Raw genomic sequence first — 18,623 nt, 5'->3', positions numbered from 1 at the left:
TCATTATGATTCTTGTTAAACTTACAATGCTATCAAAGGAAGTTGGCAGGAGGATTCATTTATGTGTGTGTGTGTGTGTGTGTTTGTGAGTCTGTGTGTGTATATGTGTGTCTCTCTGTGTATGCAACAGTCTTCTGAAGATAGAGGGCTAGAACTGAGGGGAAAGACCAAGGCTGGAATTAGACTATTTGAAAGTTATCTGCATAGAAGTCATAATAGAAATCATCCAAAAAAAATGAGGTTGCCAAAATTAAGATGGTAAATACAGAAGAGTCCAGATTCAAGATTAAAGACTTGAGAGGTTAGATTATCCACAAATAGAGGATGGAAAGAATAATATAAATAAAAAAATAGAATAAGAGCAATCAGACTAGTAAAAAAAGAACAGCCGGGCAGCACTGGATCATTGACACTGAGGGGAGAGTTTTAAGATTAAGAGCAAAATGTGCTAAATTCCATCCAAAAATTGTCAAGGAGAGAGAGGATTGAGAAAAAAGTAACTAGATTTCAAATTAAGACATTTTGGTGACTTTGGAGAAAGTTTTGATTTATTTAAAAGGCATTACATAATAATAAATATTCATGAATATTCTATAGCCATATAGGACCATGTAATCTATTCCCTGGACCTTAAATCATGTTTATTCTCAACTTCAAGAATTATTCTCAACTGTTCCACATACTTGCCATTCTTCAAAGATCAACTTAATTGTTAACTTCAGGAAGTACTTCCCTAACATTAAATTCCCTATACATCTCTTCCTTCTTTGAACCATCTTTGAACCATTGTATGTACTTTGTGTCATTTAATTTTGAACTCTTAGAGAATAAAAATATCTTTCTTCTATTTGCATTATTTTCAATGTCAAAGTCAATTTTAAATTATAAATATTAACATATTCTTTCAACTTCAATAAAATAACAAAACACCAAAGTTTTATATATATTTCTAACCCCTCAACTTCAGAAAGTTTTATCAGGTTTATAAATTCATTACATATATATATATATATATATATATATATATATATATATATGTATACATATATATACCTATATATGTATACATATGCATTTATATGCTTTATAATTAATTTCAGGTTTCATTTTTGTTTTCAGGTATTGAATATGGATTTATCTTTTTATATAACCTAATACTATTACACTGTCTTACATATAGATACAGTAAAGATTTGTTAAATTATTGATCAGTTAGGTCAAATTTGTATTTATGGAGTATAATTTAAAATCTAAAAATGAACAGTCACTGACCAGAGATAGGATATAACTAATAAGAGCTGGTAAGACAACATTTGCAAGGAGGCTTATAAATTTAAATATTACCAAAACTATTTTAAGCTGAAAAGGAGAGGAGATAGGATAGAGTTGTTTCTGTGGCTGAACTGTTTCAGTCACGTCCATTCTTTGTGACCCATTTGGAATTCTCTTGTCAAAGATACTAGAGTAGTTGGCCATATACTTCTAGCTCATTTTACATATAAGGAAACTAAGTCAGACAGAGTTAAGTGATTTTTCAGAGTCACATATTTAGCAAGTAGCTCAGACTAGATTTGGCCTTAGGTCTTCCTTACTAAAGGCCCAATTCACTGTGCCACTTAGCTACCCATAGGTAGTGCATTCCCTCCATTGAAGGACTTCAGGCAAAAGATATACAGTAATGTATTGAACAAGATAAATCCAAGGTCCCTTATATACACTGATACAGAAAAATAATATCACAATACAATTATCCAGAGACTTCAGTATATATAATTAGACGATTTTTTCATAGCACACCAGGAATTCAATAATAAAAAATTAATAATTAAGCACAATATAAGCAAAATTTGGTGTCAACATGTCATCCTTACAGAAATCAGACATTCTACACCCACTTACCTTAAAATGTTGTCCCATTAACTCCTTGTCATTAAGCTTTGAAGGACAATGAGCCTTCTGTAACACTTTCATGGCAACAGCAAGTTTTTCCTTATCTCTGAAATTATTCATTACATTCCCAAGAGCTTTTAAGATTGTCACAGCATGCTCTATAAATCGTAGGCTTTCCTGTGGAGACATAGGACCAACAACTATTATCATCATAATTTATTAGTATTATATAATATAGTCATTTTATTTCTACTACTCTATTTTAAACTGAATATGGGACTTCATTCATATATTGATCAATTTCACCTGATGAAGAAAAGCACCTGCTCTATAAATTAGTCTTATGAGTTGTTTGAGGAGTTAAAACTTTGACTTAGCCAGCATCATGGAACCAATATGGATCAGAGTCAGGACCTGACCTGAGTTCTTCCTGACTCTGAGGATAGCTTTCTAATTATGACACCATGCTGACTCTCATATTTTATTAATATATTCATTAATAAATCATTCAATTCTCTACTCACCTATAGGTTCATAGATTCAAAGAAGGGAAATGACTTTTCTCCTTTCCACTGTGATGATATAAATATAGTAATATGCTATGTACTAAAAATCCTATAACATTTCAATTTTTGTTTTGCTTGATTTGTCCCAAATCATGAAAATTTGATTAATTAAAATTGAAAAGGATGAAAGATAGACTGGAGGGCAATCATTCACACCCTAAAAGAATTCATTTATCAAATAGTTCAGGTACATGTTGCCATTTTTCCCATATAAGTCACTACTTTAAGGTATGAAATGCTAAAAAAAATGTAAAGCTAAAGTGATAGGAGATCAAACTAACTGAATAAATAAAAATGAAGATAGGACAGCTAAGAAACTAAAATGTCAGTTAACATTAAAAATATTTGATTAAAAAATGCAAATTATTTTTCTGAAGTATATCAGTTGTCTAAAATGAAGCATACTTACCTCTTAACTCTTCAAAAAAGTGAACGACTAAATGCACATCTATTATATATATATGCATATATATATATACATATATATTTTGGGGGTTTTAAAAAATTTAAACTCTCTAACAGGATATAATTTAGCTGGTAATGGTATGAATAATTTAATGACATAAATATATCATATTTCAAAACTGAAAATTGAAGAACTCCATTATTACAGACTATTTTAAAGCACAAATTCAAGACTAAGCAAGAATAAGTTTTCTATAAAATTTGCAAACAAAATTTTTTAATTATATAAACATAATTTAAATTAAGTTTTATTGTAATCCCTTCATTAATATTTTGTTTGATATCTTTGGAGGATAAACCTCATATTCATTTTAAGTTTATAGATTTTTAAAAAGAGACATGAATCGGGGGGGAACTGAGTTCACCTCTTTTTTTTTAATCTGGAAAAAAACTGAATAATTTGTTGATTTGAAGGATTAGGTATCAGATTGCACCTTGAACAAAACTTCCACAAATACTTTTATTGTCCCCATGAATTATGGTGCTTATGGATACTATTCAATCTTTTTACCTTTTCAGATATTAACATAGGCATGCATTAAAACCTTGCATCTACTACGATGAGTTAGAATTATTTCCATATTCCAGTGAAAATTAAATTCCTTGAGGGCAGGGATTATTTGATTTTTTTTGTCTTCATACTCCCAAGATTAGCAAAATTCCCAATACATAATTTGTTGTATTAAATTATCATTGAGAATATTTCATAGTTATATTTTATGTTCTGAAAGCTTTGAAATTTGAATTATAAAATATTATTAGTTCCTTTTACTTATTTCTATGATAGCATAGTCCCTTGCATTAAAATTACATTTCAAATTTTATATTTTATCTCAGGATAATGAAGACATGAAATGAAAAAAAATGAAATTTTAGTCCGTCAACAAACACTGATAGGCACTAGAATAAAAAAAGACAACAAAAAAAATCTCATCTCTCAAAGAGTTCACAATCTGGTAATCTTTTTCTTTTTGAATCAATTCTGAACTCATCTTTCAGGTTCTAAGATCTGTGCAAAAAATAGCAACTGAATATTTTCAGTAGCCTAAAGCAAATAATAACTAACTAAATTCAATTGTTATAACATGTACCTTCTCAAAATAAGGCATAACAACATCTTCTTCTCCAAAAATAAAGGATACCATACTGCACAAGTGAATATGATGTCCTACTGGGGAATTTGCAGTAAAGATTAACATATGCCGCCTAAAAAGAGAAGACAGAATAGAATAATGAAATATTCTCCTTGAAGTAGATAGTAGTAATTAGTTATAGGAAGCAAATTTAGAGATCAACTATGTGTCCTTTTGAGTCTTAGAATGATAAGAAAACTAATAACTAACATAAGCAGTTGGGAATAAAATTTTCTGATGGCAAAGACCAAAGGAATAAATAAGAAAACTTTATAGCTGACTGCATCGAAACTGAGTCCAGATCTTACCATTTCTATAGTGAAGAAATAGTTCTCAATTAAATATTTGTATTAATTGTTCAATTAAAAAAATCTCCTGCTGCTGAGAGTATCAAACTAACTACTTAACACTGAAATTGTTCTTGGATAGTTGCCACCCGTTTTTTTTAATTAAACTGTCAACTCCTAAAGGTCACAGACTATTATCTGTATTTTAACATCCCCCAATAGATCTAGCATATTGCTAAGCTTATAACAGAATTCCCAGACTGAATGAACTGGAGAAACAGAATGAAAACAAGTCTTAGATTAACTCTTTACCTTTGGCTGGTCCCAGTGGTACAATCACTGCTTTCTTAACTGATTAACTCCTTTAACAGATGATAAATAGGCAGGTATAAGAACCCCTTCCTCCTTTTTTCCCTCTTTCTTATTCTAATTCTGAGTAATTTGACCAAGACTGAAACAAGTTGCTTTCAAATTTGCCACCTATACTTGAAAGGGCTATGACTAAAGCTAAATAGGTAACATGATGATGACCTTGATTGCCTCATCCTGTAATACTTTGATTTTGTATTCCCCTGCTTGCTCATATACATGAACAAGAGACTTATAGTAGGGCTGAGGAAGAACTAAAGTATAGCAAATTTGAGCTAATATCAAATTATTGGACAAAAACTTTTACTTGGTAAAAAGTAAAAGCTATATTAAAATTAAAATTGTCCCTCCAATGTATCTGAACATCCTTGCCCAATGATCAAGGGAGAGTATCTAAGAACAGTTCTGTGGGATTTCTGAGATGTCCCTGGAATTCAGGAGTTTTCTTTGTGAAACTTTCAGTGATTTTATTGACCATGAAACACTATGTAAATTTGATTTGTGATTAAATTTTTTTCCAAAAAAAATTAAAATTGTATAACTAGTGATCCAGCCACAAATTTATTAGAATTTCTTCAACCATAGTATAAATTCAAATAGAAACAGATTCCTTTAGTCAACATATTAACTTAAAGAATGATGAATTAACATTTTCTATATTATGTTTTATTTTATATAATATATGTTAATATATACATGTATTAAATATTTCCTTATTACATACATTATAGTTCATGTGTCTTTAGACAGTTGCTGAGTTTAACAACTTGGTCATAGACAATACTACCGAATTTTATAATAGTTATTCAGAGTATCAGGAAATACTTGTAATTAAAGAAACTAAGGCAAATACACACCCAACAGGAAGGTGGATCATTGCAGCTTTGACTGCATATGTGTGTATCTTTAGTACAAGATTCCGCTGAGTCAGAGATTTCCAAGAAGATGTTTCTACTGTAAGTAGACCAGGTTCTATGATAGGACTATCTTTCTGTATGGCTTTAAGGAAAAAAAAAGTAAAGAAAAGTAAGTTAAAAATAGTGTGTTACTATCCTTTAAGGATAAAGTCTGAACATCATCCCAAGGGACACGTTTGGAGCCTTTTTTTAAAGATTTTTGCAAGGCAAATGGGGTTAAGTGGCTTGCCCAATGCCACACAGCTAGGTAATTATTAGGCCTCTGAGGTCAGATTTGAACTCAAGGACTCCTGACTCCAGGGCGGTGCTCTGTCCACTGCGTCACCTAGCCGCCCCTGGAGCCTTTCTTTAATTGTGGTCAGTTTCATTAAATTCAAGAAACATATGTGACTGGAAAGGACAATGATCAATGTTGGAGGGGATGTGAGAAAACTGGGACACTAATGCATTGTTGGCCAAACTTTCTGGAGAGCATTTTGGAATTATGCCGAAGGGCAATAAAAATGTGCATACCCTTTGAAACAGCAATACCACTACTGGGTCTATCTCCTGAAGAAATTGTGAAAAAGGGTAAAAATTTCATATGAACAAAAATATTCATAGCTGCTGGAAATTGAGGGAATTCCATCAATTGGAGGAAAATGACTGAACACTACTGTTCTTTAAGAAATAATGAGGGATGCAATTCCAGAAAAGCCTGAAAGACTTGCATGAATTGATGCTGAATGAAGTGGGCAGTTCCAGAACATTATATACACTAACAACCTGGGATGGTGATAATCATGATGGACTTGTTAATTTTAGCAATATAATAATGAAAGACAATTTTAAAAGACTTGTGATGGAAAATACCATCCATAGCCAGAGAAGGAACTATGAAGTTTAACTGAAGATCAAAGTTTATTATTATTATTATTATTATTATTATTATTATTATTATTATTATTATTATTATTCAGTTTTTAAAAGTTGTATTATATGTCATATAATTTTTTTCTCTCTGATATTTTCTTTTTTTCCATTTGGATCTGATTCTTCTCTCACAACATGATCAATATGAATCTATGTTTAACATGTTATTAATGTAAGCTTATATCAGATTGCTTTCTTTCAGCTGGGGGAAAGGGAAAGGAGGGAGAGGAAAAGATATAAAACTCAAAACCTTGCAAAAATGACTGGTAAAACTATCACTGCATGTGGTTGGAAAAACAAATAAAATTTTTTAAAATTAAAAAATAAAATAAATTCAAGAAGCATTAAGTATTATTAAGAAGCTATAAAAGGATAAATTGAGATTTATTTACTGAATGGATGTGGAAGTGAATTAGAGGAAAGGACTTGGATTATGGATGATTCCACTGGCTCAATATGAGTGACTGTGTGTGATAGCACATTAATAGAAAATGGAAAGAACTGAAAATTATGCTGATGCTCATCAATTGACAAATGATTGAAAAAAAGTTGTGGTATATGAGTGTGTTGTATATTATTGTGCTATAAGAAATAACAAGCAGGATAGTTTAAGAAGAACCTGAGAAGACATATAAACTGATACAAAGTGAAGTGAACAGAATCAGAAGAATATTGTACATAGTAACAGCATCATTGTAAGATGATCAACTGTGGCTACTCTGATCAAGACAATGATCCAAAACAGTTCAAAAGGACCCATGATGAAAAAGGCTATTCAAATTGAGAAAGAGAACCAATGATCTCCTAGTATAGAACAAAACATGTTTTTTTTTATTTTCCCCCACATCTTTTTTCATAATATAGAAATATGTTTTGCATAACTTCATATGTGTAATATGTATCATACTGCTTGCCTTCTCAATTGGTGAGAGACTTAGGGGGAGAAAGATTTTGGAATTGAAATTTTTAATGAATGTTAAAAACAAATAAATAAATATAAAAAACAAATTGGGAAATTTGGACAGTCAGATTTGGAGGCAGAGAGGGAGAAATAATCAATTTAGCTTTAATCTTTAAATTTTAGATGATAATAGGACATCTAGGTAGAACTATTTTGAAAGCATTTGTTGTTAGAGGACTGGAACATAAGAAGAGAGATGAAAACTGAAAATGAAAATTCTCTATAAAATAAGTAATTAGAGCCTTGACAACTAATAAGCTCGCTGAGAAAGAGTGAAGAGAGAAAGGGGGCAAAGGGGAAAAAGGGAGTGGAGGAGAAGGGAAATGAAAGGACATGGAAGAGAGAGAAGAAATAGGGCAAAGATCTAGGGACAATGACAAAGAGTGCGAGTCAATAATTTTGGGCAAATATGTGACAACCTATAAGGGAAAAGGGGGATGATTTCAAAAGGGAGATAGAGAAGATACAAAGATACCATTTTGTTTCGTTCTGTTTTTTAATGAGCCTAAATGCTTGGGGAAATGATGACAACATCAACTAAAAGCTTTAAGTTAAGGTTGGTTTAGGGGTAGAGGTACTTAAGTTAGGTGAGGACATGTTTAGTTTGAGATCTAGGTCAGAAATCTATGTGGATATATATACTGTTTAGTTAGAAATGTAGGAATGATGATCAGGAGAAATTTGGCATTAACTGCACAAAAAAAGATAATTTAAGCTGTTGGAACAAATGAGAGAATAAAACCCTCTCTAATAGAAAGGATACCTGAGGATAGTCTTGAAGACGGTCATATTAATCAGGTGGGAATAGCAAGATGAAACAACTAAGGAGATAGAGAAGCGGTGGTTGGACATATAAGAACCAGGGAAAAGTTCCAGAATGTAAACTAAGATTAAGGAAAGTAGTAAGGTATAGGGGCTTGACCACAGTATTAAGCCCTGGGGAAATAGCACGATGAGACTAGGTCATCAATTTAGTAATTAACATTGGTTACCTGTAAGAGAATTATTCAAGTAGAATAGTGAAATTTGCAGTCACATTGCAAGGAGTTGAGTTAGTGAAGAAAAAGAGGCAATAAGCATTCTCTCTCTCTCTCTCTCTCTCTCTCTCTCTCTCTCTCTCTCTCACACACACACACACACACACACACACACACACACACACAAAAAAATTGTACTCATATTTTTTTTCATAAATCTCTCACCTCCAGATTCTCCCCAGCGTACCAAGGCAGAAAAGCAAACCAGAAGTTCAATAGGCTTCAGACTATCCACAAATAAATAATACACCACTCGGTCATCTGTGGACTGAAAGAACAGGAGCAAATAATATGTAATGCAAGGTTAGTAATGCTATAATTAAATCTTTTCGATGTTTCATAAAGTTCATAACATTTGTAAAGTGGATATGATGGGCCTTGTATTTATTACAGTTTCCTATATATTTTCCTCACAAGTAGAATGTAATATAATGTGCAAGCAGAAGAAAAATTCCAAGTATAACTTCTCCCCTGACCCTGTCAGCAAGACTTTTCTGTAATGAAAATTAGTTTTATTTATTTTTAACCAGTCTTGACTATTTGTTCGATATAGTACCGAAGTTCTTCTATACTGTAAACTCCAATGTGTTCAATGAAGGGAAGGAGCTACTTTTTCTCAATTCTTATACCAACTTTATCCATTACAACTCTTATATGTTGATTTTTCTCTCTAATTTTTTTCTGTTTTGATTTGACTCCTCTTCACACCATGAGAGGCAAGGGTGAGGAGGAAAAATGTAAAACTCAAAACCTTGCAAAAGTGATTGTTGAAAACCACCATTGCATGTAGTTGGAAATATAAATAAATAAAATATTTATTAAAAAGTTTCATACACCATATATTTTTTAATGAGCTGGTTGTTAAACATTTACTGTATATTATTAAGTCACTTTATTCTCTTTGATGCAATCAGTTTGATCTCCCACTGCTGTATTTTCTTCCAAGATTATCATTTGAAATTCATTTTAATCATCTCAATAATATTGAAACCCTAACCAAATTCTAAATTATCCTCTTATCTGAATATTTCAACTAGTCTTGTTCCTTCGAGGGATACAAAATCAGATTCATTCTATGATACTCCTGGGCCCAAAGGAGATTAAAAATCTTCCTTGCTACAAGAACCATGTAAAAGAGGAGGCAATCCTTTTGTGGGATAGAGGTGGTACTAAAGTATTAAGGATTACATGCATGAAATCAACTATTCCATAAAACACTTTAGCATTGCTCTTACAAATGAATTGGACTGTCATTTTATATACATTTGGCTGTTTCCTTCTTAGAGTATAAACAATGGGAGTCAGAGAGAAAGTGAACAGCTTGGCATCAGTAATAGGTTATCTTTCAGGCCTTGATCAAAAAGTCTTATTGATGTTCAGTTTAAAGTTACATTGAGAACAAAGTTGCATCCACTGTTCCTGGTGCTCACTGATTCAACAAATTGATTTTACTTGGGATGATAGCAATTGCATTAGAGAGCCAGGTTCTTCAGAGCTACTTAGATCTCAAGGAAAAGTCTGGAGATTCTGATTATAGTTGTAAGGTCTTTAGTTCACAGAAGAGATTTCAGCATTAGCCTTCTATGGACTACTATCCAGTTCATAAACCTTTTAGACCTCTATCTGGTGAAAAATCCAAAGGGTGTCCAATGGCCTGTGTAGAATCCTTAAGCCATCATAGTACAGTTTCTCATCCTCAGGACAGTCTCAAGGACCACTAAACTTGTATTAGAGGTTTAGTTGGAAATCATGAATGTCTAGTACTTTAAAAGTGATTGCTGGGCAGTAAAAGATAAGAATAGCTTATGGAAAATTGAAAGAGAAAATTAGGTTATTATGCAACTTGCCCTACAATGAATCTTCCTGAATACTGTTGAACCCTGCTAAATATTGCTCTTAAAAATGGGCAGAGATAGTAAAGACAAAGCAAAATAAGAGGCCTGGAAGATGTTTGGGAGACAAAATGTCTGAATTTATCCCTTTATTTGCGTATAACAGTGAAATATATTCATTAGCCCACCCATATAAGGACTTGGCAGAAACAGAAGTGCTTGTTCATAAAGATTAAGGATAGTAAAGTAAATACATATTGTGAGAGTGTAAATAAAAATCATTGATCATAAGTCATAACCTATAATATTAAGAATTAATACTACATATGTGTGAAAATCTATTTACAAATGTTTGATAAAGTTAAAATCTTCAAAAGAAGATTAATATTTAACTCACCTTAAAGTCTGCCTTCTGATAGGTATAGATATATGAATTTGGTTTGTGGAAGACATAAATATTTCTGAAAAGACAATTATTTCTTAGTTAATTCCATTCAAATATAAAAATATCATTTTAAGCAACAAATTACAATGGATCTTTAATCACCCTAAGTGAACTAATGTATAATAACATGAATTAATTTAGTTGTTTAAGGAGGAACTAGGAAGAAATGATTATAATGGGAAAAAATACTTTGTTTCAGTCAACTGACAATGTTTTGAGAACAGTCTGAAATAAAAAAACTGAAGATTCTATCATTTTCCTCTCTTTACAAATTGTTAATTATCATAATGACATAATAAGCCAAAGGGTATTATAACCATTAAAAAATAATTTTATTTATTTTTAGTTACATTTAAAGTTCTGAACTATCTCCCTCTCCTCTCTCCCTAACCTGTTCTAGATGTGGCCATTTCACCCAGATAAAATATACACTCCATATAAACATGGATGCATACATACATACACATATACACACATGCACATAGGCATACATATATACATACACATATGTATATATGTATACATGTATCTAATATCTCTAGGTAATGTATATACATTTGCAAACATATATATGTATGCATGCATGTTAAATTATACTATGCACACTTCTATTTATTAGTTCCTTCCTCGGAGGTGGATAGCAACTTTCCTGATAGGTTCTTTGCAATTGATTTATAGTTATTCTTTGAACAATATTGCTATTAGTGCATACAACATTCTCTTGGTTCAGCTCATTTTGCTTTTCATTGTTTCTCATGAGTCTTTCATGGATTTTTCCTAAATTCAACCTGCTCATTATTTCTTAAAGCACAGTAGTATGCCATCAAACCACATACTACTACTACTTGTTCAGCCATTCCTCAATTAATGCATATCTCCTCAATTTCCAGTTCTTTGCTACAACTAAGAAAGCCTCTATAATATTTTGGAATATATAGATTCTTTTAATCTTTCTCTAATCTGTTGAGAAACAGATCTAATATAGTGGGATTCCTGGGTCAAAGGGTATACATAGTTTTATAACTCTGGGCATAATTCCAGAATGCTCTCCAAAGTGGTTGGATCAGTTTACAATTCCACCAATAATGTATTAGTTTCTCAATTTTTTTCCACATGGATTAAGGATAGTCCTCTAAACATTTGCCATTTTCCTCTCCTAACATTTTAGCCCACTTGATGTGCAAAAGATAACTCAAAGCTGACCTAATTTGCATTTCTCTAATCAATAATGATTTTAAACAAATTTTCACAAAACTATGTGTATAAATCTTTGGTTTCTTTATTAAAAAACTGTCAGTTTATAACCTTTAATGATCTATCAATTAGAAAATGAGGTGTGATCTTATAAATTTGACAGAGGTCTCTATTTTTGAGAATCTTTATCTGAGAATCTGTCTATAAAAATGTTTCCCTAATTTGATTTGCTTCTAATTTAGTCAATATTGATTTTATCTGTATAAACTATTTTAATTTAATATAATCAAAATTAGCCATTTTATATTTCACAATGCTCTCTATAACTTGCTTATTCATCAGTTTTTCTCCTAATGATATCTAAAAGATAATATATTCTGTGTTCTTCTAATTTGTTTATAATACCTCATTTTATATCTAGGTTATGCATTTTGACTTTATTTTGTTAAATGGTATAAGATTCTGGTTTATATACAATTTCTGCCAAACTGTTTTACAGTTTTTTTCGTTTGTTTTTGTTTAGGTTTTTATGCAAGGCAGATGGGGTTAAGTGGCTTGCCCAAGGCCACACAGCTGTAATTATTAAGTGTCTGAGACCAGATTTGAACCCAGGCTGACTCCAAAGCTGGTGCTCTATCCACTACGCCACCTAGCCGCCCCTACTTTACAGTTTTGCTAAGAATTTTTGCCAAATAGTGAATTCTTAATTAACATGCTTAAATCTTTATGTTTGTCAAATACAATGTTATAATAGTCATTTATTATTGTACTGTATGTTTACTATGTTTCACTGATTCACCTTCCTATTTCTTAGCCAATCCCAGATAGTTTTGAAAATTACCACCTTATACAGTCTAGTACTATTAAACCTCCTTTGTATACCTTTTTTTCCCAATTACTTTCTCTTACACACTTGACCTTTTGTACTTCCAAATAAGTTTTGTTGTGATTTTTTTCCTAGCTCAATAAAATAATTTTAGGTAATTTAACTGGGATGGCATTGAATAATAGATTAGCTAAAGTAGAATTATCATTTTTATTATACTTACTCTGCCCAACCATGAACATTATCTCAATTATTTAAATTTTACTTTATTTCATAAAAATATTTTTGAGTTAGATCATGTAGTTCCTGGGTTTGTCTTGACAGATGTACTCCCAAGGTATTTTACTGTCTATGGTTATATTAAATGAGTATCTCTTATTATCTCTTCTAACAGGGTTTTATTGGTGATATATACATACACATATATAGAGAAATAACATGGTTTGGTGGGTTTATTTTATATTCTATTACTTTGATAAAATTATTCTTTCAAATAGCTTTTTAGTTGAATCGCTAGTATTTTCCAATTATATCCTCATATCATCTGCAAAAAGAGATAGTTTTAATATCTCATTGCCTACTCTGATTCCTTCAATTTCTTTTTCTTCTCTTATTGCTATTGCTAGCACTTCTAATAAAATATTGATTAATATTAGTGATAAGGGCATTCTTGTTTCTCTCCTGTGAATGGAGAAGACCTTTAGCTTATCCCCATTGCTAATTGTTTTAGATAGATACTTCTTATCATTTTTTTTTAAGGAAAAATCCATTTATACCCATGCTTTCAAGTGTTTGAATAGGAATGAATGTTGTATCTTATCAATAGTCTTTTCTATATCTACTAATATAATCATATATTTTTCATTACTATTGTTATTGATAAATAGGTTTTTTTTCTTATGTTAAACCATGCCTGAATTCACGGAATAAATTCTACTTGGTCATAATGAATAATTTTGTGATATAATGTTGCAGTCTCCTAGTTAGTACTTTATTAAGTATTCTGGCATTATATTCATTAGTGAAACTGGTCTATACATTTTATTTCTCTATTTCTGTGCTTCCTAATTTAGATATTAGCATATTTCACAAAAGGAATTTATTAAAAGTCCTTTTTTGTCTATCATTCCAAATAGTTCAATTAAGATTTGAATTATTTAGTCTTTAAATGTTTGATAAAAATCAATGTTTCAAAATGGGATACTATCAGTTAAAAAATATGAATAATACTTTAGTATTCTAGCTAAGCCATGACTTCACCCTTACTGATGCAGATGACATTCTCTCCTGATCTTACTCTTTTAATTGTCTCCCTGCCTCAAATCTCACCTCATTCAATTCCTCCACTCTGGAGCCAAAGTAATTTATTTTTAGTTTTTTTGTTTGTTTGTTTGTTTTTTGTTTGTTTTGCAATGCAATGGGGTTAAGTGGCTTGCCCAAGCCCACATAGCTAGGTAATTGTTAAGTGTCTGAGGTCGGATTTGAACTCAGGTACTCCTGACTCCAGGGCCAGTGCTCTATCCACTTGCACCACCTAGCTGTCCCTAAAGTAATTTTTTCAAAGCATAGTTTTGATTATGTCAATAGTACTCCATAAACTATCCCTACTCAATAAAATCTAATGACTCCCTATTATCTTGCTGTATTGAATATAGATTCTTGTTTGCTATTTAAAATTCTTTATACCCTGATTTCTTCCCACATCTCCAGCTTCATTTTACTTATATAATTAAATTAACCTTCATGATTTCTCATATTGTATACTCCACTGGGAAGTGCTTGAACCCAAGTTGAAAAATGAATACTTTATAGTGCTGGTACATTAAATATGTGAAGGTGAGCAACTTTTTAATCCTTACTGGAAGCATCTGCAGAAATCATCATAGTCAATCCAGATTTCTTTGCATATAGAAACACTTTCTGCTGTCACTTCTTCTTGGGATTTATCCAAAGTCAGTGCTAACTGGCTTAAGTCAGGTGCCTCTGTCTGACGAACTGCACCATTATTATCTGCCGGCTCTTCTGTATACATAGGAAGAACAAATATTAACACATCAAAATTCTCATAATCTGAAAGAATGGAAGTCAATGATATGTGAAAAAAGGAGACTCTGGAAAGTTCATATTTATGAAAACGTGTTGAAAAAAACACAAATATCACAAGTTTTAGACTCCCAAATATAAACCAATAGCCTCAAATAGTCTACCCACTGATATCATAATTTTGAACTCAAACTCTTGCAATATTATCATCATTAACATTATCATTATTATAATTATTAATATTATTATTACTTATATAGTAATTTTGGAGAGACTTTCCATGTTCTTTAACATAGGTTTCTAAATTAGACATCCTTACTTATAACCTTGAGATCTGCTTCAAATTCTATCTGTAGAGAAAGGGTAACTTCAGAAATAAAAACAAAAGGATTTCCAAATGCTGCTAATGGTAGACAGAGTGCTGGACTTGGAATTAGTAAGACCTGAGTTCAAATGCTGCTTCAGACACTTGTAGCAATGTGACCCTTGACAAGTGTTCAGTCTATATAATGATAGGATAGGATTGCTTTAATGATCAAATATATATGAAAAAGGCTAGCTATTATTATGCAGTGACAAAAATTATTCCTATAATCCATTTGATTCTTTCCCAAATGCACTGATTCTTAACCCTGGCTTTGTGGCACTGAATTTTCCAAAGAGGCTCACTAAAATTTTCCAAAGAAGTTTACTAAAACAAGTTAATTTTTAATTAAAAAAATAAATATGTATATGTATATACACAGAGAAATACATGCATACATATATATATATATATATACACATACACATTTATATATTTCATGCATTAGAGGAATCTTTTGTGTGTGATTTGGAAGAGATCAATGCCTAAGGTCCCTTAGCAACCCTAAAATTCTATGATGGGGATTCTATACTGTCAAAAATGTGAGGGTGCCAGAGCACATTTGATTAAGTTTTTTGCAATAAAAGAGTATTCAAAGAGGAAAAAGACTAGGCTGGCATAGGATGATAATATATAAGTATAGCAGAGATCACACTCCATGGAACATGTATAGAATAGCCTGTTAAACAGGTTCTCTAAAGCAACCTATTTATTCGCTGGTATCCCCAAAAGTTTACAGTGAATTCCAAATGCATGAATTCTGCAATGAGAGCTTCTACAGATGCATTCCCCTGCATACTCCATGGAGTTCAACTTCTATTACATAATTAATAACAACAATAGAGTTTGAGTTCAGTTTTACATTTTTCTGTTTATCTTAAATATGTCACTTAAAACTTAGTTCTATTTCTAATTTTGGAGGCATTTTTGATGAAGCCAGGACTCTCAGAAGTGATTCATCCAGCAAATTAACTATTGGGAACATAGACCAAAACCCCCCAAAAAGGTTCTTAAGCCTTTAAGCAAATAAAATATATGCCAGAAAGTCGCTCAAATTTATTTACTATGATTTTTGACATAATTCTGACAGGTTTGATTATCTTATTCTCCAAGTCAAAAAAAAAGTAGCCATGTTAAAAGTAGTTATTTTGAGCAAGGAGAGAAAAATCGGCAATAAAGATCTAAGAATTCAAAAAAAAAATAGGAACTTGAAAAAATTTATTACTAGGAATAAATAAAACTTTTCTTCAAATGTATCTATGATACAAAGTATTAACCTAGGACACCTAGAGATTTCCAATTTTTTGAGGTTACAGTAGCTCATTTAATCTCAACCCAATAACCATAGAAATAGTTTATACATAAAAGTAAACTGGTAATAGGATTATTGGATTTAGATTAGGGAGCTGTTGGGTATCATTTAGAAGTATTTGGAATAAATCTTAGTTTTATATAACTATTTTACAAATAAGAGGAGGAAGATAGGGCAGTGAAGACAATTTGGAAGATGATAAATATGGGAGACAAATATAGGAAGCAAATATACTCTGTGGGAACTAATGCATTATAGCAACATAGAACAATAAATGATATTCATATTTATATGAACAAAAAGTTAAAGTGATTCAATTTGAGAAGGCAGGGTCATGCATAAGAGATTGGGGAAATTCACATAAAGTAATTAAATAAAATTTACTGAAATACTCAGTGAAATAAACTTCTGGTATCTGGAAAAATGACTTGTGTAGAATCTTGAAAAACTAATGAAACATTTTCACAAACTATTAACATAGGGAGTAACACAAATAATAATAGTACACCTTTTTATAGAACCTTACAAAATGTTTTACTCATAATAACCCTTAAAAGAGATAGTATAAGAGAATCTTCTCCATTTTATATTTAAAGAAATTGAGATTCAGAAGAGTTTAAATGATGTATCAATGACATGTGAGTATTCTTGTGATTTCTGCTACATTTTTGCTACTATATCCCCAGTATCTACCATCATTTCTGGTACAAATGATAACTGAACTAGTGTCGATTGATTCCCCAGTAATGCCAAATTCGCTATTACATTTTTATAAAGAGAATTTCATTCACCATTGACTTACATCTGACAGATCAGACCATTTACAGATTGAACTTTGTAAAATCTTGCTGTTCCAGTTAGAATCTTACTTTGCTATAATTCTCTGAAACTCCTTTGTAGAACCTGAAATATGTACCATTACAATAAAGGATTATCATTCTTTTCCCCTCCTCAACTCAGTTCAATTTCCATTTTTTATGTGGTTCTTTTTATCAAACTTGGGTACTACTAGTAGAGTTAGGGGGAAAAAATACTCTCACACTATTTCAGAATTTAACTATTTTCAGGAGGATGCCAATGATCAGTATTCCTCTAAGGAAGGTAACTGTCCTGGAGTGAAAGGAAGTTAAAATTTCTCCTGTTCCATATGTGGACCAATTTAGAAGACAACAGAGTGAAATAGAAGAGCATATAACTGGCAGGTTGTAAAATAAATTCTACAAATTGCCATAAAATAATTCCAAAAAAACTGGAATATCTCTCATTTTCTGTAGTAGTACTCTCCCACTAATAACCCTCACTAACCTTGCCAGCTCTGGTAAACTAAAACAAACACTTTATTTCCTGCCTCCTCCCTCAGATCTCTAGATTTGTCACTCAGAACATTTTTGGATAGATTCAGCTGTATTCCCTAGAAGGATCCCTCAGATCCTTTTGATCTCTTATAATTATGAGAAGGGGGCCAGAAGCTGAGATTTCTCTATCCATGGTAAATACTAGAGGGATAAGTTCTCTACCCTATGAAAAAATGCCTTGTAATAAAATGATTTTGGGGTGGCTAAGGTGGTATAGTGGATAAAGCACCGGCCCTGGAGTCAGGAGTACCTGGGTTCAAACCCAGTCTCAGACACTTAATAATTACCTAGCTGTGTGGCCTTGGGCAAGCCACTTAACCCTGTTTACCTTGCAAAAACCTAAAAAAAATGATCTCTCTTCTTTTTAAATACTTCGTGAAAAGATACTATTATTAAATTTTTCTTACAGAAAAAAGCTTTATGAGGTGAGAGGGGAAAGAAATGGAATGAAAGTAGTTTATACAACAAAGCAAGCATTTTGGCTACCCTAAAACATTCTTGGCAAGCATTTTAAGTGGCTACCCTAAAACTAGCACACTTAATCTCACTCTGTAATTAATAGAGTTCATCAGCAACTGATTACAGTATACTTTTATATTTTTTCAATTAGTTTGATGAATAGGTTATTCATTTACCTTTAGATGTACCATTGGCAACACCAAGATTCACCTGTGGTTAGGAAAACAAAACATACCAAGTAAATCAAATTTATAAT

General features: G+C 31.6%; 1 protein-coding gene across 1 annotated transcript in view; it reads right to left on the bottom strand.

Moving 5' to 3' along the window:
• ADGB (androglobin) overlaps positions 1-18,623 on the bottom strand; it is a 244,091-nt gene that overhangs the window by 114,203 nt on the left and 111,265 nt on the right. The window contains exons 14-20 of the mRNA XM_074187787.1: positions 18,544-18,577; positions 14,694-14,856; positions 10,767-10,830; positions 8,703-8,805; positions 5,568-5,709; positions 4,013-4,127; positions 1,900-2,067 (exon numbers count right to left, since the gene is read on the bottom strand). Of these exons, the coding sequence (XP_074043888.1) occupies positions 1,900-2,067; positions 4,013-4,127; positions 5,568-5,709; positions 8,703-8,805; positions 10,767-10,830; positions 14,694-14,856; positions 18,544-18,577 (789 nt within the window). The remainder of the gene's footprint in view (positions 1-1,899; positions 2,068-4,012; positions 4,128-5,567; positions 5,710-8,702; positions 8,806-10,766; positions 10,831-14,693; positions 14,857-18,543; positions 18,578-18,623) is intronic.

Source organism: Macrotis lagotis, chromosome 5, assembly GCF_037893015.1.
Source record: "Macrotis lagotis isolate mMagLag1 chromosome 5, bilby.v1.9.chrom.fasta, whole genome shotgun sequence".
In the NCBI taxonomy this organism is placed as follows: Eukaryota; Metazoa; Chordata; class Mammalia; order Peramelemorphia; family Peramelidae; genus Macrotis; species Macrotis lagotis.
The sequence above is the reverse complement of the archived record's forward strand: the minus strand, read 5'-3'. Positions and strand labels throughout refer to the sequence as shown.